Source organism: Ovis canadensis, chromosome 8, assembly GCF_042477335.2.
Source record: "Ovis canadensis isolate MfBH-ARS-UI-01 breed Bighorn chromosome 8, ARS-UI_OviCan_v2, whole genome shotgun sequence".
Classification (NCBI taxonomy): Eukaryota; Metazoa; Chordata; class Mammalia; order Artiodactyla; family Bovidae; genus Ovis; species Ovis canadensis.
The window spans coordinates 17,109,063-17,136,729 of NC_091252.1; the positions used below are offsets into that span (position 1 = coordinate 17,109,063).

The following is a 27,667-nucleotide window of genomic DNA, read 5'->3' on the forward strand; positions in this document are numbered from 1 at the left end:
ATTTCTCCCGGCAATCTTGACTCCAGCTTGTGATTCATCCAGCCCTGAATTTCACGTGATGTACTCTGCATATAAGTTAAATAAGCAGGATGACAACATACAGCCTTGTCATATTCCTTTACCAATTTTGAACCAATCTGTTCTTCCATATCTAACTACTGCTTCTTGACCTGCATACAGGTTTCTGAGAAGACCAGTAAGGTGGTCTGGTATTCTCAACTCTCTGAGAATTTTCCACTGTTTGTTGTGGTCCACACAGTCAAAGAAAAGTAGATGTTTTTCTGAAATTCCCTTGATTTCTCTGTGATCCAATGAATGCTGACAATTTGATCTCTGGTTCCTCTGCTTATTCTAAATCAAGAACATCTGAAAGTTCTTGGTTCACACACTACTGAAGCCTAGCTTGAAGGATTGTGAGCATTACCTCGCTAGCATGTGAAATGAGTGCAACTGTGCAGTAGTTTGAGCATTCTTTTGCATTGCCTTTCTTGGGACTGGAATAAAAACTGACCTTTTCCAGTCCTGTGGCCACTGCTGAGTTTTCCAAATTTGCTGGCATATTGAGTGCAGCACTTTCACAGCATCATCTTTCAAGACTTGAAATAGGTCAACTGGAATAGTTCACCTCCACTAGCTTTGTTTGTAGTGATGCTTTCTAAGGTCCACTTGACTTCACATTCCAGGATGTCTGGCTCTTGGTGAGTGATTACACCATCATGATTATCTGGGTCGGGAAGATATTATTTGTACAGTTCCTCTGTGTATTCTTCCACCTCTTAATATCTTCTGCTTCTGTTAGGTCCATACCATTTCTGTCCTTTATTGAGCCCATCTTTTCATGAAATGTTCCCTTGGTATCTCTAATTTTCTTGAAGAGATCTCTAGTCTTTTCCATTCTGTTTTTTTCCCCCTCTATTTCTTTGCATTGATTGCTGAGGAAGGCTTTCTTATCTCTCCTTGCTATTCTTTGGAACTCTGTATTCAGATGCTTATATCTTTCCTTTTCTCCTTTGTTTTTTGCTTCTCTTCTGTTCACAGCTATTTGTAAGGCCTCCTCAGACAGCCATTTTGCTTTTTTGCATTTCTTTTCCTTGGGGATGGTCTTGATCCCTGTCTCCTGTACAATGTCGTGGACCTCCATCCATAGATCATCAGGCATGCTATCTATCAGATCTAGTCCCTTAAATCTATTTCTCACTTCCACTGTACAATCATAAGGGATTTGATTTAGGTCATACCTGAATGGTCTAGTGGTTTTCCCTACTTTCTTAAGTCTGAATTTGGCAGTAAGGAGTTCATGATCTGAGCCACAGTCAGTTCCTGGTCTTGTTTTTGTTGACTGTATAGAGCTTCTCCATCTTTGGCTGCAAAGAATATAATCAATCTGATTTCGGTGTTGACCACCTGGTGATGTCCATGTGTAGAGTCTTCTCTTGTGTTGTTGGAAGAGGGTGTTTGCTATGACCAGTGTGGTCTCTTGGCAAAACTCTATTAGTCTTTTCCCTGCTTCATTCTGTACTCCAAGGCCACATGTGCCCGTTACTCCAGGTGTCTCTTGACCTCCTACTTTTGCATTCCAGTCCCCTGTAATGAAAAGGACATCTTTTTTGGGTGTTAGTTCTAAAAGGTCTTGTAGGTCTTCATAGAACCATTCAACTTCAGCTTCTTTAGCGTTACCGGTTGGGGCACAGGCTTGGATCACCGTGATATTGAACGGTTTGCCTTGTAAATGAACAGAGATCATTCTGTTGTTTTTGAGATTGCATCCAAGTACTGCATTTTGGACTCTTTTGTGGACCATGATGTCTACTCCATTTCTTCTAAGGGATTCCTGCCCACAGTAGTAGATATAATGGTCATCTGAGTTAAATTCACCCAACCCAGTCCATTTTAATTAGCTAATTCCTAGAATGTCAATGTTCACTCTTGCCAAGAGTGAACCCAAGTTCACAATGTAAGAGAAACACAAGCGGGACTGTAGGTGTTGTGAGAGGGAATCAGAGGGCAGACACACTGAAACCATAATCACAGAAAAGTAGCCAATCTTATCACATGGACCACAGCCTTGTCAAACTCAATGAAACGAAGCCATGCCGTGTGGGGCCACCAAAGATGGACGGGTCATGGTGGAGAGGTCTGACAGAATGTGGTCCACTGGAGAAGGGAATGGCAAGCCACTTCAGTATTCTTGCCTTGAGAACCCCATGAACAGTATGAAAAGGCAAAATGATAGGATTACTAAAAGAGGAACTCCCCAGGTTGGTAGGTGCCCAATATGCTACAGGAGATCAGTGGAGAAATAACTCCAGAAAGAATGAAGGGATGGAGCCAAAGCAAAAAACAATACCCAGCTGTGGATGTGACTGGTGATGGAAGCAAGGTCCGATGCTGTAAAGAGCAATATTGCATAGGAACCTGGAATGTTAGGTCCATGAATCAAGGCAAACTGGAAGTGGTCAAACAGATGGCAAGAGTGAATGTCGACATTCTAGGAATCAGTGAACTAAAATGGACTGGAATGGGTGAATTTAAAAACATGACCTAAGCAAAATTAGCAAAATATCAAATAGGTAGATGAATGTTTTAAATATTGTTGTCTTCTCTATATTCAATGTATTTCATAAGGAAAAATTTTAAATATTTTAAGAAACTGAAGATGTGGGATAGAAAAAGAAAAAAAATCTTTCATTGGAAGGATCATGGGTGTTTTTTCCCCTATTTCACTTTGAAAGTCAAAGTGAAGTCGCTCAGTCCTGTCCAACTCTTTGCGACCCTGTGGACTGTAGCCCACCAGGCTCCTCCATCCATGGGATTCTCCAGGCAAGAATAATGGAGTGGGTTGCCATTTCCTTCTCCAGAGGATCTTGCCAATCCAGGAATCAAACCCAGGTCTCCTGCATTGCAAGCAGACGCTTTAACCTCTGAGCCACCAGGGAAGCCCTTGTTTAAAACTGTAACAAACACTTTCATTACAGAAAAAAAAAAGTACATATCTGAAGAAATAAGATAGAATTCTAACTGTTTAGAGAGAGAAATAAAGCTTTACAGAATTGAATTTTTGCAAGTAAACCCAAGGAATAACGGAACTTCTTTTCAATTATTTTTCTATTAGTTAATAAAGCAATATATACTTTAATAACTGCATTTGTTAAAACAGGCCTATAAATGTCAGTTGTTTTGTGTATAGCTCAGTGTTACCGTAACTTAATTAGAAAGGCCTTAGACCCTTGTATAACCAAGGACCTTTGTGTACCCTATAGAAACAGTTTTTACATTCCTAGTTAGGTGGTCATTCAATCTCTGTACAAATTGGGAAAGGAATACATCAAGGCTGTATATCATCACCCTGTTTATGTAACTTATATGCAGAGTACATTGTGAGAAATGCCAGACCAGATGAAGCACAAGCTGGAATCAAGATTGCTGGGAGAAATATCAAAAACCTCAGATATGCAGATGACATCACCCTTACAGCAGAAAGTGAAGAAGAACTAAAGAGCCTCTTGATGAAAGTGAAAGAGGAGAGTGACAGTTGGCTTAAAGCTCAACATTCAGAAAGCTAAGATCACAGCACCTGGTCCCATCACTTCATGGCAAATAGATGGAGAAACAATGGAAACAGTGACAGACTTTATTTTCTCAGGCTCCAAAATCACTGCAGATGGTGACTGCAGCCATGAAATTAAAAGACACTTGCTCCTTGGAAGAAAAGCTATGACCAACCTAGACAGCATATTAAAAAGCAGAGATATTACTTTGCGAACAAAGGTCCATCTAGTCAAGGCTATGGTTTTTCCAGTGGTCATGTATGGATGCGAGAGCTGGACTATACAGAAAGCTGAGCACCGAAGAATTGATGCTTTTGAACTGCAGCGTTGGAGAAGACTCTTGGAGAGTCCCTTGGACTGCAAGGAGATCCAACCAGTCCATTCTAAAGGAAATCAGTCCTGAATATTCATTGGAAGGACGGATGCTGAAGCTGAAACTCCATACTTTGGCCACCTGATGCAAAGAACTGACTCATTTGAAAAGACCCTGATGCTGGGAGGGATTGGGGGCAGGAGGAGAAGGGGATGACAGAGGAGGAGATACATACAGTGGAGTAATACAGAGCCTTTAAAAAGAATGAGAAGGCAAGAATGGCATAACCAAGATGATGACACAGTTGTTCCTGACTTGGCTCCACTTTAAAAGAAAAACAAGTAACTCTGCAAGAGAAGACATCACTGAGCGAATCTCAGAACACAGAAATGAGGCTGAAGCACGTCCTGCACCACACAGGCCGAGACACACTGCAAGGAAGGGCGAGAGGAACAGCCAGGCGCTGACCGCAGGGCCCTCTCCCCAGTGTAGCACCCTGCCTACAGCTGCTCCAGGGGCAGAGGCGCGCACAGGGGTGACATCCAGCACCCCCAGCACTGGGTCACCTCTGGGAAGTCCTGCTCTGGTTTCGCCCCATGGGAATCACAGAGCATCTGTGGGCTCAAGCACTGGGAATCTGACTGTGACAGACAACGGGAGGAGGGGCTTCCCGCCAGCAGCACGGGGGTCCTGGAGGACAGAGCTCCTGCCTGCAGAGCACACACAGGAAGCCCAGCCAGCAGCTTGCTCTGCTGCGGCCCAACTGGCTGGCACAGTCTGGCCAGGGAACTTGGGTGGGGCGCAAGTCTGCCTAATTCGGGCCTTCAAATGAGGAGGTCTCCCAGCCCTGCAGCCTGGTCTGCCCACATCCAGCAGAGGAGCTGAGTTTTAGCTCCCCTGCCCCACCACGTGGATCACTGCGCCCAGCCCCTCCTACCAGAGAAATTGTTCAGGAAAACTGGGGAGCTGCCTGAAGTGGACTCTCCCAGCTCCACCCAGGCAGAAGTCAGGTCACAGCCCTGCCCACCATGGAGTGTGGTCCTTGCCTGCCCCCATCTGACGGGAAGGGCTGACAAGAACACCCGGAAGCTGCACAACGCAGCAATTCTTGAGCTGATGGGCAGGTGAGTGGGCAGAACGGGTGGCCCCCAGAGCAAAGTCAGTAGCACCTATTCAGCCAGTGAACCTGGGGCGCAGGCTGACTCGAGTCAAGATCACAAAGAGCACCAGTGGCCTTGGAGAAACTTAGCTGATGAGCTCAGGTCGGGAAACGAACTCACAACCTCACTTGCTGAAGACAGTGTTCAGCCTGCCTGACCAGGCAGCCTCAGCAGAGCACACCGCGGGCTGTGGAGCCGACCCAACAGCCCTGCTGACAGTGGCACTTGAATGGAGAACAAGGCCTGTGTCTCTCCCTGTCTGCAGATTCACATGTATAGAGAACAAAGTAGCGGTTACCAGTGGGGAGAGGGAAGGCGGAAGAACAATACAGGGGTAGGGGTTCCAACTACTAGGTATAAAATAAGCTACAACGATATATTATTGTTCAACAAGGGAAATACAGTCAATGTTTTACAATAACTATAAAGGGAGTATAACCTTTAACATTTTTGAATCACTATATTGTACACCTGTCACTTACATAATACTGTTCAGCCAACTATACTTCAACTACAAACATATATATATAAATATCAAGACTGGTTCAAGAAGAAACAAAGCCTGAATAGACCAATTGCTAGTAAGAACACTGAATCAGCAACCAAATGCAGTGAAGTAAAGCACAGGACCCAGATGGCTTCACCAGTAACTTTGCTGAACAACAAAAACAAAATCAAAGTAGAGGAAATGCTTCCAAATTCATTTTACAAGGCCAGCATCACCCTAACACTAAAGATAGAAAATATCAGTACCAGGAAATAGAAAACTACCAATCAATATCTCTGGTGAATAGAGATGCAAAAATTCTCAATAAAATACTGGCAGATCAAAGTCAGTAGCACAGTAAAAGGACGATCATGATTAGGCAGGACTTATAGCTGGGATGCAAGGATGGCTCAATACATGTAAGTCAATTAATGCAGTACATCACATTAACAGAACGAAAAGAAAAAAACTCATATCTCAATAAATGGAGGAAAAGTATGTGACAAATTCAACATTTGTTCTTGATAAAAATTCTTAACAAATTATAAGAATTATATCTCAGCATAATAAAGGCCATATATGACAAGCCCCACTACTAATATGATACTCAACTGTGATAGGTTGGAACCTTTCCTCTAAGATCAAGAATAAGACAGGTGCTCACTCTCACCACTCCTGTTCAATATAGCACGGAAAGTCCTTGCCAGAGCAATTAGGCAAGAAAAGAAAAGGCATCCAAATTAGAAAGGAAGAAGTAAAAACTGTCTATTTGCAGATGACATGATTTTATATACAGAAAATCCCAAAGACTTCAACCAAAAAACTGTTAGCTATCACTGAATTGGGTAGAGTTAGAGAACCTAACATTAACATACAAAAATTAGTAGCATTTCTATACACTAAAAAATTATCTGAGAAAGAAAGAAAACAATCATTTACAATAGCATCAAAACAATAATACACTTAGCAATAGAGTTAACCAAAGAAATTAAAAAACTTCTACTCTGAAAGATACAAGATACTAATAAAGAAATCAAAGAAGACATAAGTAAATGGAAGGTATACAGTGTTCATGGATTGGAAGAATATTGCTAAAATGTCCACATTTATCCAAAGCCATCTACAGATTCAATGCAATCACTATTAAGATTCCAATGGTATTTTTAAAATTATCTTTTTTATTTGAAGTATATTTGAGTTACAATGTTATATTCATTTTTGCTGTACCTAATGGCATTTTTTTCAAACAAAAGCAGAAAGAAACAATCTTAAATTTTATATTGAATGGCAAAAAAAAACCCTATTACCCAAAGCAATCCTCAAGAAGAACAACAAACAGCAGGAGGCATCACACATTCCTGACTTCAGGCTAATACTATACAGTAACTAAAGGGGCTTCTCAGGTGGCTCAGTGGTAAAGAATCTTCCAGACAATGCAGGAGCCACAAGAGACTTAGGTTCAATTCCTGGGTCAGGAAGATCCCCTAGAGAAGAACTGGCAACCCACTCCAACATTCTTGCCTGGGAAATCCCATGGACAGAGCAGGCTGGTGGGTTACAGTCCTAGTGGGTCATGAAGAGTCAGACATCACTGAGGATGCACATATTCACATAGTAATTAACACAGTATGGTCGTGGCATAGAAACAAAGAATCAGTGGGACAGTTTTGAGCCAGAAATAAATCCACGCATATAAAGTCAAAACTAATATTTGACAAGGGAGTCAAAAACATTCCATGGGAAAACACAGCCTCTTCAACAAATGGTCCTGAGATAACTAATCACATATAAAAGAATGAGACTAGACCCCTATCCTCACAAAAATCAATTTGAAATGGATTTAAAAATGTAAGATGTGAAACCATGAAACCCTTAAAAGAAAACACTGAAAGTGAGCTCCTCAATATAGGTCTTGGCAATGATTTTTTTGGATATGACACCTAAGCACAAGCAACAAAATAACAGATAAAATAAGGGACAGGACATCAAACTGCAAAGCTTCTGCACCGCAAAGGAAACAATCATCAAGTGGAAAGAACACCTACAGAATGGGAAAAAAAATTATTTGCACTAAGAGGTTAATATCCAAAATATATAGAGAACTCGTTCAACTTGTTAACAAAAGACACAAATAACCAAAGTAAAAAATGGGCAAAAGACCTGAATAGACATGTTTCCAAAGAAAATAAATGAAAGGCCAAAAGTACATGTTCAACATGACTAGTCACTAGAGAAATGCAAATCAAAACCTCAATGAGCTAACACCTCATACCCATTAGAATGATGGGTACTAGGACTGTAAACTGGTATAGCCACCATGGGATAAAGGATGGAGGATCACCAAAAAATTAAAAGTAGAACTATTATATGATACAGCAATTCCATTTCTGGGAATATATCTCAAGGAAATTAAAATACTAACTCAAAAAGATATCTGCATTCTCATGTTTATAGCAGCATGTATTTATAATATCCAAGACATGACAATAACCTCAGTGTCCAATGATGTCCATTATTCATCAATGGATAAAGAAGTTGTGAGGGGTGTGTATGTGTGTGTATGTAATAATCCTCAAAAAAAGAAACCCATAGAGAAAAGAGGTCAGATTTGTGGTTACTGGTGGTGGAGGTGGAGTTGGCGGGGGGTGGGGGTGGTGAGGAGAACTGGATTAAAGTAGTCAAAAGGTACAAACTTCTAGTTAAAAAGTACTAGGCATCTGATGTATATATAGGATGAGGACTAAAGGCAACACTGCTGTAGAATATATATGAAAGTTGTTTAACAGAGCAACCAAAGAGTTCTCATTACCAAAAAAAAAAATTCTTTTTCTGCTTTTTCTTTTCACTGTATCTCTATGAGGTGATGGAGATTTAAACTTGTTGCAGGAATATCTTCGCCATATTTATGTCAAATCTTTATGCTGCATACATTAAACTTATACATATGTTAAACTGTACCCCAATAAAACCAGAAAACCAGAAAAGAAAAATGAGGCAGATTTAATATATGTGTATGTGAGTGTACACACATATATATATTACGCATATATCCACAAGGATATGTAAAGAGCACCAAAATACATTTTCAGTGAAAAAAACATGAAGCGATGTGTATGGTACACCTTCACTTGTAGTTAGTAAAAAAATATACACATATATAACCATGTGCATGTAGAGATGATTTCTTAACAGAGATTACTTCTTGGGAAAAGGGTTACAAAAGATAGCATAGAAGGGATACTGGTGTTTCATTACATACCTCTCTGTATTATTTGAACTTTCAGGCCTTTTTTAGTGCTTCTATTATTTTTTCAGTAGAAAGTTATGATTTTAAATATTAACTTGAAATTCCTATAATAATTGTTCTATCTAAATGGGCAGTTTTTAAGAACACTACAAAATTTACTCTCTGCAATGGTTTAAACTTTGCCCTTCAATCACAGATCTTATAATTTCATTGTAAATCTTTGTCTACCAAAAATGATAAAAAAAAAGAAACTTGTAAATAACAAAATCTAGCCAATTTCTTAAATTATTTTGCAATAAAAAATTAACAGGATCTCAATAAATATTTATTTTACAATCAGTTCCTTTTTTCAACATTAGAAATCTTTCATTTCTGCAACATTCAGTAACAGACATAAGGATAATGTTTTAAATAAATATGGTTTACCATACTAAAACCTTTTGATACACAAAAAGTTTAAAAATATGATTTAGACTCATCAGCTTTCAGACCCGAGAGTGGCCTCAGAATCATTTCATTTAATTCCACAAATGAAGCAACCGAAGTCTGAGCATTAAGAGGACTCAGAGCAACAGAGCAGGGGAAGAATCGAGCTGAACTCCTGGTCTGACTTCTATTACTTTGTCTTAGTTAACTTCATTCTTTTATTAAGACACAAAGCAGGTAGGTGAGGCAAACATGCCTTCTGGATTTGAGTTTCGGGGGGGGGGCGGGGTGGGGAATGGGGAAATAAAAGAGCAGAAAAACATTTAGAGCAGAGACCTAGCCTCTAGAATAAGGTATGGCAGGAAAAGATTCAGAAAAAGGAATCTACCTGGCCAACACTGCACAGCTCAGTTCTCATTCTGAATAAACTAGGAAGGGTAGAGAAGACAAGGCTGAATCAATTCTTTCTTCTGAAACTGATTTCCAGTGGAGGACGATATTATTATTTTATCAACAAGAAACAAATACCTACTTGAAGGCAGCTTTCAGGTGAAAGGAATCTGAATGCCAGTTTCTCATAAGAAAAAATAACAAAAGAGAAAGAAGTCTATTCAAACTTTCTTTGAGAGCGCTATAATATTCAGGCTACTCAAATCATTTCCCCAAATCTTTAGAAATTTTTTAAAAGGGAGAGAAAGCAAACTTAATAGTTTCATTATGTTTTTCTGACAAGGTTATTCACTCTGCGCCAATTTAATGTTAAAACAGAGCTGGATTTAATGTATTAAAAATGTGTGCCCTACAATTTACTGGAGTACTTGTAATAATTATGTACATGCTATTACACTTATGATCTTTTCTTAAAGCTTAGTAGATAATTTCCCATTTAGTGATTCAGGATACTTACAATAGCTAGCAACACTTCGGTATCTGCTTTACGACAGAGTTGATTGTGGCTCTGACTCATCTCTACCACATACTTAGATCATGAAAGCAACCTCCACTGTAAGTCTTTCTTACAAGGGATGGGAGAGAACTGGTGTCTTCGGCCCCTCCTGGAGGCCAGTTCCAGGCCCAGTGAACAATGGTGCAGTTAGTTGGGCAGTCATTAATAGAAACTGCAAACTGGGGAAACTGCTAATGAAGCTGATAACAATGAACCACTGATATTCAGTCAGTGATTCTCAAAGAGTGGTTCAGGGACCCTAAAGATCTGAGACACTTTCAGGAGTCTGCAAGGTCAGAACTCCTTTATGATACAATATTGCTTGCTGTTTTCACTCACCACCATGAATGTATGGTGGAGTTTTCAAAAGGCTATGTAACAGGTAAAATTACGTAACGAATGAGACGTCAACACTTTTTGCTTAATGCAACAAATGAACACTTTCCAAATGAGTAATGTACGGCAATACAAAATCATTCACGGATAAAACATTCATTCAAAGGAGAAGATCAAGGGATTTTAATGTGATAGAGTATGAAAAGTTCTCTGATATGATTTTAGATTCCACATTGCAACAAACCTTTGAGAACAGCACTTACCAAGTTTTAATATAGTATCAAAGAATATCCAGTTAATCTGAAAAGCTTTTAAATATTCTTCTATTTCCTAACTCCTATAGACATCTGTGTGAGGCTGAATTTTCTTGTACTTATCGACCACAACAGCATATCGAAGCAGACTGAATGTGGAAGCGGCTATGAGGACCCAGCTGTCCTCTATTCAGCCTAACACTGAAGAAATTTGTCAACATATAAAATGATGCCACTCTTGACCCAATTTATTTTGGTTTAGAGAACAGATGTTTTTCATTCAAAGATTTTATGATACCATGTAGTAGGTTATTAATTTTTAATAAATTAAGAAATATTTTTAAATGTTCTCAATTTTAATTTCTAATATGGTAAATATCAATAGATATACCCACATAAACAAAACTCCTGTGGTACTGGGGGGTGTGCAATAATTTTTAAGAGTATAAAAGGGTCTTAAAAACAAAAACTTTGAGAATTGCTACATTATATAACTATTAATATTTTATAAATGTTAGCACCTTAACAGGTTTTTTTTGCAGCTTTTTACAGTTTGTTGCAGTTTTATTTAAATATTAATTATATGTATATAACTATTAATATGAAAATAAATATATTTAAATGGGGCTGATACTTTGACAGGACTCTATTCAACAATCTTTCTGAAGTAAAAGCCAAAATGAAGGTATAAAGCCAACTGTAAATAAAGAAAGAAACATGCAGCCTGATTTAGCTGTCTGCCCTTTTGGACAGAGTTCAAATTTAACCAGTTTTAAATTTAACAAATTTAACCCTGTCAAGCAGCTCTTTATCCCAAGCATACATATGGCCTAGGACCCAGCAGACCACATCACACAAGGTTGGCAAGAAGCAACTGCCATGGGTGACTGTCCCGACGCATACATTTTTTGGTTCTGTCTAACCATCTATCTACTTCTAAGCCACTGTACTCTTAAGTTACCTAAGACTATGCGTTCTATACTTACACTATGCATTCTGTCACTTTCATCAACTAACAAAATAAACCTGTAAACAACCTATAGAGGGTGCAGAGGTAAGTTTTTCACAGCTGATCTATTTAGAGGTAACCTTGAAGAATGCTTTCTTTTTCCTCCCCTAAAAAGAAAATATAACACAAGGGGAATAAGAATTGTGGCTTAAAATCCCTTCCGGGATGAGGCAGTCTACAAACAAACAAATCTGCCTGTCACAAATTCCAGTTTAAGGACTCTTAAAATGCTGTGTGTTAGTAGCTCAGTTATTTCTGATTCTTTGAGACTCCATGGACTGTGTAGCCTGCCAGGCTCCTCTGTCCTTGGAACTCTCCAGGCAAGAATACTGGAGTGGGTTGTCATTTCCTGCCAGAGGATCTTCCCGACGCAGGGATTGAACCCAGATTTCCTGCACTGCAGGTAATCTGCTTTACCATCTGAGCTACTAGGCTACACCAAACAAAAACAAAAAACACCAGTCATCCTTAGTAGAGAATAGCACAAAACTTAAAAGTCAGCACTACAAGGATTTTACTGCAATTTCAAGGGACACTCAGGACTTCGATTTTGGTTCATTTGCAAAATGAAACACCACAATAGTTCTTAGACTCCTCCCTTACCCTTACAGTCCAGTGGTACTGAGGTGGGAAGAAAAAAGATTAAATGAAATTTGAAAAACTGAATGAGGCATGAAACAAAAAAAACGAACAACTACCTGGTAGAGAATCTGCCTGCAGTGTAGGAGACCCCAGTTCAATTCCTGGGTTGGGAAGATCCCCTGGAGAAGGGAAAGGCTACCCACTCCAGTATTCTGGCCTAGAGAATTCCAACTGTATAGACCACGAGATCGCAAAGAGTTGGACACGACTGAGCAACTTTCACTTTAAAAACAAAGCATAAGATGAGCGGAATCACTCTACCATTATCACATATATAAGGTTTACGTCGTAGTCTATAATGAAAAGAATGTAGTGTCAGCAGAGGAAAAGACATATACATCAGAAGAAGAGACCAAAGAATCCAGAAATAGATCCACAAAAATATGCCCAACTGATTTTGGACAAAAGTGCCAAATTCAGTGAAGGAAGAATAGCCTTTTCAACAAATGGTACTAGAACAACTGGGCACTACATTGGCAGGGAAAAAAAAAATAGAAATGCATTTCAACCTAAACCTCACAACTTAAATAAAAACCAACTCAACATGAATCATGAACTTTAAAGTAAAACATAAAACTGTAAAGCTTTTGGATAAAATATAGTAGAAAATCTTTAGGTCTACAGGCAAAGGGTGACAGGGATAGGCAAAGAATTCTTAGACCTGACACCAAAAAGCACAATCCATAAAAGAAAAATCTGACAAATTTGACCACATCAAATTTTAAAAACTCTCTGGAAGACTCTGTAAGAGGATGAAAAGACAAGCTACACAGTGAGAAAATATCTGCAAACCATGTATCTGACAAAGAACCTGCATCTATTATATATAAAGAACTATCAAAAATCAACAGTAAAAGAACAAACAATTTGAAATATAGGCAAAAAACAAACAAATGAACAGGATCTATTAATGGCAATAAGCATTTAAAAAGATGTTCAACATCATAAGCCATTAGGAATAATATTAAGTTAACACTAAGAGATATTGCTACATACCTATAGGAATGGCTAGAATTTTAAAAAGCGGTTAACACCAAATGCTGACAAGGATGTGGAGAAAGTGAATCGCTTATACATTGCTGGTAAAAATGTAAAATGGTACTACTACTTTACAAAAGAAAATGGCAGTTTCTTACAAAACCAAATGTGCTTATCAAACAATTCATCAAGTGAACTTTCATTCATATAACCCAGAGAAATGAAAACTAATGTTCACACAAAAACCTGTTCATGAATGGCCATAGACCCAAGGACTGTAGCCTGCAAGGCTCCCCTGTCCATGGACTTCTCCAGACAAGAATACTGGATTGGGTTGCCATTCCCATCTCAAGGAGATGTCTTGAGACATGTCAGGTCTCCTGAATTGCACAGATTCTTTCCTGTCTGAGCCACTAGAGAAGCCAGTAGCTTCATTAGTTAATAACTAAAACTGGAAACAACCCAAATGTCCTTCAACAGGATATACCATAACACTCTTGATATCCATGTCATGGAATACTACTCGGGAATAAAAAACGAACAAACTATTGATACATGCAACAACTCTGATGGAGCTCAAGGGAAAAAAATGAAATCTGCCAACCTTGAAAGGTTAAATACTAGAAGATTCTGTTTATATTACATTCTTAAAATAACAAAATTATAGAAATGGTGAACAGATCAGTGGATGCCACAGGTCAGAGTGCTAGGGAAAGCAGGAAGGTAACTATTCCTATAAAAGTTGGAAACACACAGGAGCCTGTGATGGAACTGTTCTAGATCTTGACCACAGTGATGGGCATGTGAATTACGCACGTGATGAAACTGCACAGAACTAAATACACACACACATACACACTCAAACACAAATGAGTCCATGTAACACTGGTTAAGTCTGAGTAAGATGGATGAGCTGTATCACTGTATCACTGTATCACTCCCAACTTCCTGATTATAATATTATATTTGTCTATGTGCTTCCCTGGTGGTTCAACAGTAAAGAATCCACCTGCAATGCAGGAGACCCAGGTTCAGTCCCCAGACTAGGAAGATTCCTTGGAGAAGGAAATGACAATCGATTCCAACATTCTTGTCTGGGATAATCTCACGGACAGAGAAGCCTGGTGCACTACGGTCCACGGAGCTGCAAAAGTGACTAGACAACAACATACTGTAGTCCGCTTATGCTCTATGTTACTCCTGGGGAAAATGGATGGAGGGTATATGGGATCTATTTTTTTTTAACTGCATGTAAATCTACAATTAACACCATTTTTTAAAAAAATTTCTTATTCCAGTAAGAAAAACCTAAATATTGAGAACACTATACAGTAAGTATTTCAAAGACCTGAAGCTTCCCTGAGGGCTCAGCAGGTAAAGAATTTGCCTGCAAGGCAGGAGACACAGGAGATGCAGGTTCAATCCCTTGGTCAGGAAGATCCTCTGGAGGAGGAAATGGCAACCCACTCCAGTATTCCTGCCTGGAGAATCCCATGGACGGAAGACCTTGGAGGGCTACAGAGCACGGGGTCACAAAGAGTCGGACATGACTGAGTGACTAATACTTTCACTTTCACAGACTTATCACAGATGACTGATTTCCATGCGCTCAAGTGGGTAGCCACACAATTCAACTCCATCTACAACACAGAATCCACAGATTTGTTCACGTTTTCCTTTCTTCCTTCTCTTTCTTTCCTCCTCTATCATTCCTGCAACCCCCTTCATAACAGGCTATGAGAGAGAACTGCAGTATACGTGTGTGGGGTGTGTGTGTACATGTGTGTGCACTACAATTCCATGTTCTCTCTAGTTTTACAGAAATACACACAGAGGTGTGGGTTGTTTTTAACCATACTTAATAATCAACCTTCTGTGCTCTTGGTTCCTAATTTTAAAACCCATATGGTCACATTTTGTACTTCCCTTTAAAAGTAAACGTCAGCTATTCATGACAACAGATGCTTCTATCCCCTACCCTCACCCCACTACATAGGTAGGTAAATGGTCCTACAAAAAAAGTTTTCATATGTTTGCTCTGCAGTTTGACTTGATCACTGGTAGAACCTATGCAATAAGATATCTTCTGTATACTGAAGCAAAAGTTAATGATTGCTAATTTTGGAGAATAAGCTAAGTTCTTTTTCTGGCCACTGATATATACTCTATTTAATAAGCCACTCTCTTTGGGCAGGGCATTGGTATATAGAGTCTGATATATTATATAGACTAAAAAGTACTATTTATATACCAGGTACTAAAAACATCTAATTAATACATTGCAGAAAAGCTATTTTATAGTTCTGACTTTCCCTTGTTCAAAGAATTTTTACAGTAAACATTATTCTCATACTTTTCCCCAACCTTTGCTTTCTAAACAGATTATATATATATATATACACACACACACATATATGGTAGCATCTAATATATGTTCTCCATATAACAGTCATGGGCTAGTACTCTTTTTCTTTAATTTCAAGAAAAAAAATTTTTTTGTAAGATCTGCTGTATTCTCAGACTATTAACTCAGCATCATTCCACCCACTTTTCACATCAAGTCTTATTTGAGGGAGTAGAAGCACACCCTGCCCCAAAATATATCTTTCACAAATGTTCAAAGAAATAAAAACAGAAATTATTCATGTGGCATTTCTTACACAATGGCCTCAAATGTCAGTTTTATATACTATAGCTCTTATAGTATCATTTTCAATTTTAAAGAAACAATCACATAATCAAACAGTGTATCTCCCCCAAATAGCTAAGATTTTGGGAATTAAACATCTATTATCATGTGGCCCATTAATGTATACAGTCTTTCACATCTTGCTCTTAAAGATAAAATCTTAAATTTTTCCTAATCTCTTACTCAGAAAGATACTTAAAAAAAAAATCAGATTTCATTTCCAAGCAAATGCTGAACTGCAATAAGCAATCTTAAAAGCACACATCAAATGCCCAATGAAAAATAACACAAAACAGCACAATTAGAAACTGTGGGAATTTTACCTTAATTCTTCTCTCTGTGTCATCTAATTTTAACTCTGCAGAAGCGAGTTTCTTTGCTAAATCAACTCGTTCAGGTAGGTGTTTAGCTTCAGAGATCTTTTTCAGTTTCTGTAAGGAAATTTTTGTCCTAAGAAGTTCGCCTTCTGTCTCTTTCACCCTTTTTTCAGATACTCGTTCTTTCTCTTGAGATTTTCTTAAGCGGTCTTTGAGTGCTGTAATCTCATTGTTATGACGAGCAATAAGTTGTGAGATTTCGTTTTCTGTGTCTTCATACTTATTTAGGGCTTTCTCCTGCCTGTACTGAAGCCTTTTCAAAGCCTTATTTTCTTTCAGCAGCTCGGCCAACTTGACCTGGAGCTCAGTTACTTCGTTCTGCAGTTCATTGATTTTTAGCTGTCTTGCACAAAGAACCTGTTTTGTAACGCGATCAGGATCTTTTTGAAGTGGCTGCCTATTGAGGCTCTGGGAGCGAAATCCTGCTCGGACTCCCTTTCTGTTTGGTGGACCCTTAGGGCTTGGTTTCCTAGGGGCTGAAAAAGAAACAGTCATAACATAAAGTGAAAGCTGTATCAGATGTAGAATTATTGACTCATCCTAACACAAATGACTCCATAACATTCTTTAGTCATTTTGTTTCCTTTAAGGAAACATTTTTTAAAAAATGATTTTACAATATTTAAATATTTGGTTTTACCTAGAGCTTTTAATATATTGTTTTTATTAAGAAAGATCTGAAATCTTTTAAGACAGTTCAAGAAACATATTCTGATCCAGCAAAACAATATCCCATGGTTTACAAGGAATTATTTTACACTGTTTGAAAAGATGGCAACATCAGGCTCCAACATTTTTACCTTTGCAGATAAGATGGTCACTGTCAGCATTAGCACGGTGCCTAATAAATACAAAATGTCATGATAATCAAGTCATCTGTGCCAAGATATTTAGGATCATAATTTGAAATGTGGAAATGTATGGTTTTTTAAAATTAACTAGAAACCTTTATTTCAGGAAAGATGATGACAACATGACAGAGATTTGGGACTTGGAGTTACTACTTCACTGGTCCTTGGGCAATTTAACTTAAACCCTTTCCAGGTCTATTTTCCCTTTTGTTGTGAGGATTAACTGAACTATGCGTATAAGACAGAAAATTCTCCAAAAATATTCTCTGTCAGTGTTAAGAACTTAATCCCACGTATCAGTGAATGAAAATGGAAAACACTTTAGCAGTACAGATGTGATTCTAAACGCTTTCTCAGAGGCTTTCTTTTGTGTGATGTTCAAATCAAAAACATCTGGCATAATTTAAGAACAAGATAAACAACTCCAGCCTAAAAAAATAAAAGCACACAAAATCTTTAAAGTATACATATCACAACACAACATTTCACAAAAATTTTGAATATTATTTACTCAAAGTTCATTAAACCTTGGCCTCAGTATACAGAGCACCTGCCCTTTAAAAGAGGCATCTGGAAGTTTGCCATAGTTGAAAACAGCGAACTTTAATCTCCAAGGTTACTGCATTTTTTCTAGAAGGAAATGCATTCCAGAGGGGAAAAAATGAAGAAAAACTAGAAAATCCAATCTTTCCCTACCTACTTCAAGAGCCATGGATTTTATTATGTAAACAGGTAAAGAAAAACATGTTTACAATTTAACATTATAAAGTTTCATTTAAAGAGACAGAAATTTTGTAGAGGGTATATTAAATGTGTACTGGTTTGGGATTCCAGCTCTATACATGCCTAAATATTTGAAAAGAAGTAGTAATAAAAAGAAATGAAGGAAAGCCTATTAGTAACTTTGAAACTATGCTATCCAATATAGTAGTCACCAGCCACATGTGGCGGAGAAGGCAATGGCACCCCACTCCAGTACTCTTGCCTGGAAAATCCCATGGGTGGAAGAGCCTAGTGGGATCCTCAGTGGGGTCGCTAAGAGTCGGACACAACTCAACGACTTCACTTTCACTTTTCACTTTCATGCACTAGAGAAGGAAATAGCAACCCACTCCAGCGTTCTTGCCTGGAGAATCCCAGGGACGGGGGAGCCTCAAGGGCTGCCGTCTATGGGGTCGCACAGAGTCGGACACAACTGAAGTGACTTAGCAGCAGCAGCAGCCACATGTGGCTACTGAAAACTGAAACGTGGGTGATCCAAATTGAGTCCATAACTGAAATACACATGAGGTTTCAAACACCTAATTCAAAGAAAAAAAAAGGAATGCAGAATATTCCACACACTATGATTTATACTAACTATATTTAGAAATAATATTTTGGATATTCTGGGTTAAATAAAAATTATTAAAATTAATTCCACCTTTCTACCTGTTTTTCTTTTTAAATGTGGCAATAAAAAATTGTATTTGTGGCTTGCATTTGTGATTTGCATAATACTTCCATTGGAGAAACTGCTCCAATTTTAAATTGGAGCATCTATCATTTCAATTTTCTTTCTTTCCCAACATACTGAGTGAACAGAGTTTTAGTGTCTATATGCTATTATAGAGTATGCATTCAGCTCTTGGAATGACAGAAACTTTATACATAAAAATGGTTGCACATAAGAATAAATGTTAATCATCCCAAATCTCTGATTTTTATGTATAAAATTATATTGCTCAGCAAATAAGATTTCATGCACATGGAAACTTAATTTGAGAAGTGAAAGCCTAGATATTATACGAATCAGGTTACAAATTCTCCACTAATATTTTATTCTATGATATAGCCAGACAAAAAGGGCTTCTGCCACCAACATTTGACATCCTAAAAATCTGAACATTGTTTTCTACTATATTCTATTAACCAGAACTCAAAAAAATATCTCTCACCTTTCATCTATCTCTTTCATTTTCAAAACAATCAAGATGAAATACAGGGCTAGTAACACTCAGAAGAAAGATGACTGACTGTTGTATATATCATTCTTCATCTCCCCCTTGTTAAGTTACCACCAAAAAGAGGGCTGACAAATACTGTTTGCCTTCCATCAGGTGTTAAAATTACAGTATGACTCATTAAAAAAACATGTAACAAAGATAAACTATGCATCTACCAAAAACTTAGTATGTTTATATTACTGATAAAATGAGAAATGGAATATGTACATAATATGTAATATATAAATATGTATAACCTAAGTTATTAGTAAATTGTATTATACATGTAACTTCTGATAGAGCACAAATTTTATTTCTGAAATAATAAGCTGAAAATGTAAAAGGAAGAACGAAGACTATGTTACCAAGTGTGAAATTCTGCAAATTCAAGTGTTCAAGATGCTTTTTTAAATCACATTTGGTTTTTCTTTAGGTTAGTCTGAAGTGAAGTCGCTCAGTCGTGTCCGACTCTTTGCGACCTCATGAACTGTAGCCGAGGCTCCTCTGTCCATGGAATTTTCCAGGCAAGAATACTGTAGTAGGTTGCCATGCCCTTCTCCAGGGGATCTTCCAGACCCAGGGATCGAACCTGGGTTTCCCGCCTTGTAAGCAGATGCTTTTACCATCTGAACCACCAGGAAAGCTCAGTTTAGTCTACAACACTGATAATTGCCAACTTAAGCCAAAAGAAATCAGTGTTTAAGGACGTTATCAGTTTGGCCCTGTTGGCTTGCACTAAAGTGCACAGACTTTAATTCAAAAGACAATGCAAAGCAGAAAACAGTACAAGTCAGGCTGAAATTTTTCTGGGCGATACTCAAACTGTTTCTCACAGCTTGTTTTCAATTATCTTCTTAAATAAAACTGCTTCTAGGTAAGGAGTGAAAAATTAAAGTATTTCTACCAATAATTCCCAAGGTATGTGAATGATTTCTTGGGAATAAAGTCATTTTCTAAGATTCAACCCTAAGGTCTGTTTATTCTTAATTATGCAGCAAAGTTTAGTATCAGATCATGCTCTCAACCACAAAATCAAAACAAGAAAATGACACTGGGATGGATTTGGAGGAAGAGACTATGAAACCTGCAGCACTGTACTTGTAGCAAAAACAAACAACATACCAGCAAAAACCATATAGAAAAAAAAAAAAACTTGTTAAAGTATTTTAAAGTTGTTAAAAGTGTCAACGTCCCTGGGAAGCCTGATCGAGGAATCACGAAAAGGTTGCTTTCAAAAGGAACACACATTCTTTGTAGATTGTAAAAAGCCAAAAGTTACTTTTCAAAGTAAAAATTTATAAAGGCAAATGTAATCAAACCCCTGCTTCCAACTCTTCAATAGCTAACTATTCCCCACAGAAACAGCCACTATCTTAACACAAGACTCTAGGCATTTCATTACCTCACCCTATTCTCCTTTTCAGCTCACATACTACTTCCTGCCTTGCAATCTTACCACTCGAAGCTACTAACGTGATGGCTGTATTGTATCTATTAACCGATACCATAAAACCTCATTTTACTGATGCTGGGAAAGACTGAAGGCAAAAGGAGAAGGGGGTGGCAGAGGATGAGATGATTACACAGCATCACCAACGCAATGGACATGAATCTAAGCAAACACTGGGAGATAGTGAAGAACAGAGAAGCCTGGCGTGCTGTAGTCTATGGGTTTGCAAAGAGTCGGACATGACTCATCGAGTGAATAACAACAAATAAAACCTCATTTCCCTTAGCTTACCCATGATGTACTAGCGGTCCTTACATATCTTGTTACTAAGTATATACAGATTTTCTTGACTAGGGATTTATTAAGATGAAGAAGAAATTTCCAGAACATTATGCAGTCAAATATGTATTAATACCTAGCTCCAAACTAATAACATTCTAACAAGAAAAATTATTTTTAAAGATTTATGCTGTTCCATTATAACACCATTTAATAGAAAACAGACTGGTGGTCCCAAATTTCCTTTCTAAGCTGAGTTTGAACTTTTTCAGTAAGTAAAAGTAATTTTACCCAATCTATAAAAATGCCCCTTAACCACTTTACATCCATGCTTTTCACAACTTTCTGAAAATAAAGAAACGTACAAATGTTTTGTGATTTTTTTTTTTCCTTTACAAACCCCAAGACAACCATTCGTTCAGGAACAGGCGAAAACAAAAATGAGAAACCTCAGTTAGAGTTCATTGTTCTGGATATAGTATGGCTGTGAATGTAACAAAGGATAGTACACTGTAAACAACATTTATAAAAATATATCCTATTCTCATTCACACAGGTTTCCTTAAGCACTCAGAATGAATATTCTAGGTCTACTGGAGTCTTTTAAAGGATGCTTACCGTGATGATGCACTTGGCTATCTGAAGTTTGTTTTTTAGGATATTTTCCCTTAATACTTGCAGGCGGGGAGGGATGCACCAGCGATGACCGGCCAGAAGACTGTGGAGTAGTTCCAGAATCAGATGAAGAGTAAGACGAACAGTTTCTGCTTGTCTTACCTTCTCGATCAGTGGCTGGACTTCTTTCTCTTTCCCCCATGGCTTTACAAAATAAGTCTCTATTCACATAATTTCACAGATTCTTCTCAGAAAAATCCACAACAAGCCTGAAGAGCGATTTTTGAGTCTTCAGATCCTGGGGATGATATTCGGGTCTGGGCAATCTGTTTTCTCTCTGTATCTTTAGTTCACAATTCACAAAGCAACCAGAAGATAGGCTTTTTCCCTCTACAATTAAGGAAGAGGGAGGGAAACTCATCATATTTCATGAAATATATCTCAAGAGTTAATTACAATGAAAGATACCAAAAGCAAAACAACATATTGCTTAGAATTTTAAAAAGAGGCCATAATTTAATTCATCTGTATTTTCATACATAGTACTCTACAGTATCTGGAGAAAAGATAGACTGTGAGAGACGAGAGAGGGAACATCTAAAGTACTGACATACACTTGCTTCTGAATAAATGTTAACTGAATCTGACTCCCTTGAATCTTAAGATTTATAACAAACACAAATGCTAGGTGAATAATAAAGTCACCAGTTTTGGGTTTTGGTGGTGGGGGTGGGGGGAAAGGTGGTAAGGAACAAGACTGCTAACAAAAATAAGAAAAATACCTAAGACTGACTGCATAAAAATGTAAAACTGAACCATGAGAAAAATTAATCAAATTAAGGCACTTGAAGAAACATATTTACAACATGACAGAAAAATCATGACCATCCTTAACAATCAATAAATACCTCATATCACGCCACAAGAAAGATAGGAGGTCAAAAGATAAATGGGCAAATACATGTTAAGACCCACAGCAGGCAACAAAAATAGGCACAAAAAACATTCAACTTCACACATCATTTTTAAATCTAACAAACTTCCAAAGATTCCTCAAAATAACAATGCTCCCAAAATGACTATCAAGACAAGACTGGGGAAAAAAAGCTGGCAAAATAGGTTAAAACTTTAATTATGCTTTCAACCTCTGATCCAATAATTCTACTCCTGGATACCAAGAAAATTACCCTAAAAACAGGAGGAAAGTTATGCACAAATGTTGACTGTGGCACAATTAAAAACAAAAAAAAAGTAACCTAAATGTCTAACCATTGCAAAATAAGAAATTAAGAAAAGTATTGAAAAAATCAATACAGCATAATATTATGCAGATGTCAAAAATGTTTACAAAAAGTTTAACAAGGAAGATGCTTACACTATTACAGTAGAGGAAAAATTCAAAGTGTTGTATACAATATGATTTCCCCTATAGAGTCATTGAAAAATGCAGAGTACTCTTTTTAACCGAACTCAGGAACTGGAACACACACACACACACGAAAAATTCAAAGTGTTGTATACAATATGATCTCCCCTATAGAGTCACTGAAAAATGCAGAGTACTCTTTTTAACCGGGAACTGGAACACACACACACACACACACACACACACACACACACACACACACACACACCCAGATAAGTTTATCTGTCTGTTTAACAGAGTTTAATTTTCTAGTAAAATGAAACCAGATTACTTTTATAATCAGAACAACTCTTCTTAATATTTAGAAGAAACAAAGTCCATTGAGGAAATTAGTGTTAAAAGAATACTGGACCCGGTAATAAATGAAAGAGACGTACTCAAGGGAGCATTACTGCCGTTCACTACGGCACTGTGCGGTGAGAAAGGACCACATCCGTCCAAATGACCATCGACAGGGAACTGGCTACCCACACTGGACACCTCCACACAGCGAAGTACTGTGCCACCAAGCTCTTAAGGCAATGAGGACTACTTCTGCATAATCTCTGCAGTCTGCAGTGATCGCCAAGAGACACTAAGAAAAGGAAGAGGGAGAAAGGCATGCGTAGTATGCTACCACTTATTGAAGGAGGGTTATAAATTCATATCTATAACTTGCACATTTTTAAAAAGTAGAGGAATAAACTATACACTTCATGAAAACACAATGGGTTCTCCAGGGCAGGAGGATCCAACGGAACTGTGAGCAAGAGTGGAAACGTTCTTAGAGAAGAGACTGGTGGTTGCCAAGGGGGAAAGAGCTGGGAGAAGAATGGAGTGGGAGGTTGGGGTTAGCAGATGTAAGCGTTTATATATAGAATGGATACTGCACAGCACAAAGAACTACATTCAGTATCCTATGATAAACCGTAATGGAAAAGAAGGTATGTATTTAAAAAAAAAAAGAAACCAAGGTACGTGTATGTATAATGGAGTCACTTTGCTGTACAGCAGTAATTAGCACAGCACTGTAAATCAACCATACTTCAATTTTAGAATACAGAAATGTTTTAAATTCAGTTCAGTTTGATAGCTAGCCGCATGCAGCTACTGAACACTGAAATGTGGTAGGTGTGAATGAGGAACGAATTTTTAATTATGTTGAACTTTAATTAACTGTTAAAAGCCAAATGCACTGGTGGTTAGCTGACTGGACCATACAGCTGCAGAGGAAGGTAAGAAGCTGAGCTGAGGGACAGGGATAGGAGTTAGACTTCTTTACCTCAACATCTGTAGACTCAATGCTGGAAATCATACTTTTTGGAAATTAGGTTTTTAAAAAGCATTTCCTATGAATCAAAAGAAAATCTAACTGTAGGTGGCTCAGACAGTAAAGAATCCAACCGCAATACAGGAGACTCGTGTTCAATCCCTCGGTGGGTAAGATGCCCTGGAGAAGGAAATGGCAACCCACTCCAGGATTTTTGACTGGAGGATCCCATGGACACAGGAGCCTGGCGGGCTACAGCCCATGGGGTCGCAAAGAGTCAGACCCAACAAAGCAACTTTCAACGAGCAACTAACACTTTCACTTTCATATATACGGTTGGTGGCAAAGCCACACAGATTAACCAGTACTAACAACTTTAAAGAACACAATCCCTAGGGAGATGATCCTACTGACAAACGAGGTTCAGAATTTTTCGAAAAACAATTTTCAATAATCGAATTGCTGGTATTATCCTACGATCTAGAAATGTGGTCACAGTAGAGAGCAAGAAAGCTCTGAAACACTCGTGATGGAGTGTCACAAGGGTTCAGGACAGTGCTCCAGGAAGCTCTGACCAGTCAACGATGGGACAATAGCATCTGCAACAAGAACTGTACCAGCAAAGGATTAAAACACATAGAACGTGTTTAAATTCATAACGTCATATACTATTTTAAAAACTAATGATTACCTCTGAAAGATACTAAGGAACCAACTCATTCATCTGAAAATTGATACATGAAGAGGAAAAAATCCAACATGTATCCTGTCTACACTGTTACAAGCTCTATCTTAGAACAACAAAATAGTAGATTAGAGGAAGTATTTCTTTACAGAATTATTCTAGCTAACAAATTAAAAAGGGGAATATTCGAATGACAGAATTAGAACATTGTCATTTTGTAGTTACTAACGCAATAATGAAACTAGATCATGCTCACTAATGGCTAACACCACAGAAAATAATCAGACACAGTGTGCCTCCAGAGGAGATGCAACTATTCCCCTGAGGTAACAGATTCCTTCTACAAGAAAAATAAAATCTGATTTTGATCAAACTTCTAAACTGAAATGACAATTTATAGAAAATTCAGGGGACAGAGGTACAAGGAAGCAATTAGCAAAATCTACTCTGTGGCCAATTCTGTAGGACCAACTGGTTTCTTTAACATAAACTGCAAGCAGAAAAGGAAGAGATAGGGAAGGGTATCTATATATTTTAAAGGCCTCAGGAAAACAAACAACTGCCATCTATGAGCCTTGTTTCAATCCTAATTCAAACAAATTATGCCAAAGAAAATTATAAAACTGAGGAAATTAAAACACTGACTAGATATTTAATGACATTAAGGAACTGCTATTGCTTTAGGTAAGATCACGATATTATGGTTATTTTTTTAAAAAGAGTCCTTATATTTCAAGGTAGATGTTGAGATATTTATAGATAAAATTAAATAATGCCTGGAGTTTACTTCAAAATAATCCACGGGGAAGGAGGTAAAAGTATATAGTAAATAAGACTGGCCATGAGTTAGTAAAACAATGTAAAAACTGTGGACACCTGCAGCTTCATTACTCTAATATCACTGCTTTTGTATTTGTTTGAAATTTCCCTTAGTAAAAAAAAGAATTTTTTAATAAATAAATAAATGGTTCATGAAGGAAAGGTGAACTTATGAAAATCAATTGTATTTCCATGTACTAGTGACCTACAGTGGAAAATAAAGAGAGGAAAACAATGCTGTTTAAAAAAAAAAGATTTTTAAAAAATCAAGCAAACTAACTTAGATTTTATTGCCTAGCAATCTCACTCTCTGTTACAATTAGCTATTTGAGCTGAAATCAGCAAAGGCAAGGACTAATATTACAAATATATAAATCAGTCTGAATCTTTCACTTTGCAAATCATGAAAGAAAATATTTACACATGTAAAAAATTGTCCGAGGAAAAAGGATAATGAATTAAGGCAATTAAGTGGATCCATCACTTATCAGCTGTGCAAATCTCAGTCTACATCTAAATCTCAATTTTCTCATCTGTAAAATGGAAATAATAATGGTATCTTCCTTAGAAAACTGCTGTGACAACTAAATGTAATAATTAACTATCCCACAGTAAGCACTTGCTAAATATCAATAATTATATTTATAATACAAACATACAAGATGCTCGGTAAATTCTGATTAACGTTCCCTGTCAAAGACTTTCAGTTTTAATTTTAATAGCATAATTAAAAGTTAACTATATGATACAGCTGAGGATTATTTCTGTTTATAGCATATAGCAGAAGTAGTTCCCTATGACCTATCCCCCCTAAGTCAGGAATCCACCTAACTCTTCTTGCAAAGGGTAAGAATCCACAAAAACACTACCTGTCATTCATCTCCTATGCACCAACACTAGCTCTCTCCCTACCCACCCCCTGCCCCCAATATATGCATCTTTAAAAAAAAAAAAAAGGAAATATCCATTGCCCCACTATCCAAGTCTTGTTCCCTGGGACAACCATTTTAATGGACTATACTTTTTTGCTTTTACTATTTCTTTTTATTACTGACGTATAGTTGATTTAAAATATTGTGTTAGTTTCAGTGTGTGTACATGCATGCTAAGTCGCTTCAGCCGTGTCCAACTCTTTGCGACCCTATGGACTGCAGCCCGCCAGGCTCCTCTGTCCATGGATTCTCCAGGCAAGAACACTGGAGTGGGGTGCCATGCCCCCTCTAGGGGTTCTTTCCGACCCAGGGAACGAATCTGAGTCTCTTAAGTCTCCTGCATTGGCAAGAGTTCTTTACCACTAGCTCTACCTGGGAAGTTTCAGGTGTACAATAATTATATATACACACATATATATACACACATACATATTCAATTTCAGATTCTTTTCCCTTACAGGTCTTTACAAAATATTGAGTATAGTTTCCTGTGCTTTATAGCAGTTCCTTGTTGGTTAACTGTTTTATATATAGTAGTATGCTTATACTATTTCTTCAATTAGTAATTTTAGGCTATGAAAGATAAGGATTTAACTCACATCTCATTTTTAAATGGCTGCAACATGCAACTACAAGTTGGTTATGCAGTTTTTTCTTTGGAATTTCTGTCCTTTTTTCTTGAGAGGAAAAAAACATCCTTCTTACCATGTCACTGATATCTATCAGTCTCTTAGTCATTCTATCTGTAGCCTGAAATCTGTTATTCTTCTTAAAGACATTTTTTTCTTGAAGTAATTTCCTATTCTAATTTAAACTAATTACTTTCTACTTGCTGTACTGCTGCCATTCTGGAATTATTTTTATTGTACTTCTGTGTTAATCTACCTTTTCTAGTAGTCCATGTTATTTTTACTCGTTTTCATTGTGTTTCACTGCTCCATATTCTCACGCAACTTCTTCTGGA

At 37.6% G+C, this 27,667-nt stretch overlaps 1 protein-coding gene across 2 annotated transcripts in view; it reads right to left on the reverse strand.

The window, feature by feature from the left end:
- The window catches only part of LCA5 (lebercilin LCA5), a 58,156-nt gene that overhangs the window by 20,966 nt on the left and 9,523 nt on the right, over nucleotides 1-27,667 (reverse strand). For both annotated transcript variants that reach the window (XM_069598948.1, XM_069598949.1), the window contains 2 exons: nucleotides 21,596-21,982; nucleotides 16,359-16,888 (listed from right to left, as the gene is read on the reverse strand). In XM_069598948.1, coding sequence (XP_069455049.1) covers nucleotides 16,359-16,888; nucleotides 21,596-21,794 — 729 coding nt within the window. In that variant the 5' untranslated portion in view covers nucleotides 21,795-21,982. The remainder of the gene's footprint in view (nucleotides 1-16,358; nucleotides 16,889-21,595; nucleotides 21,983-27,667) is intronic.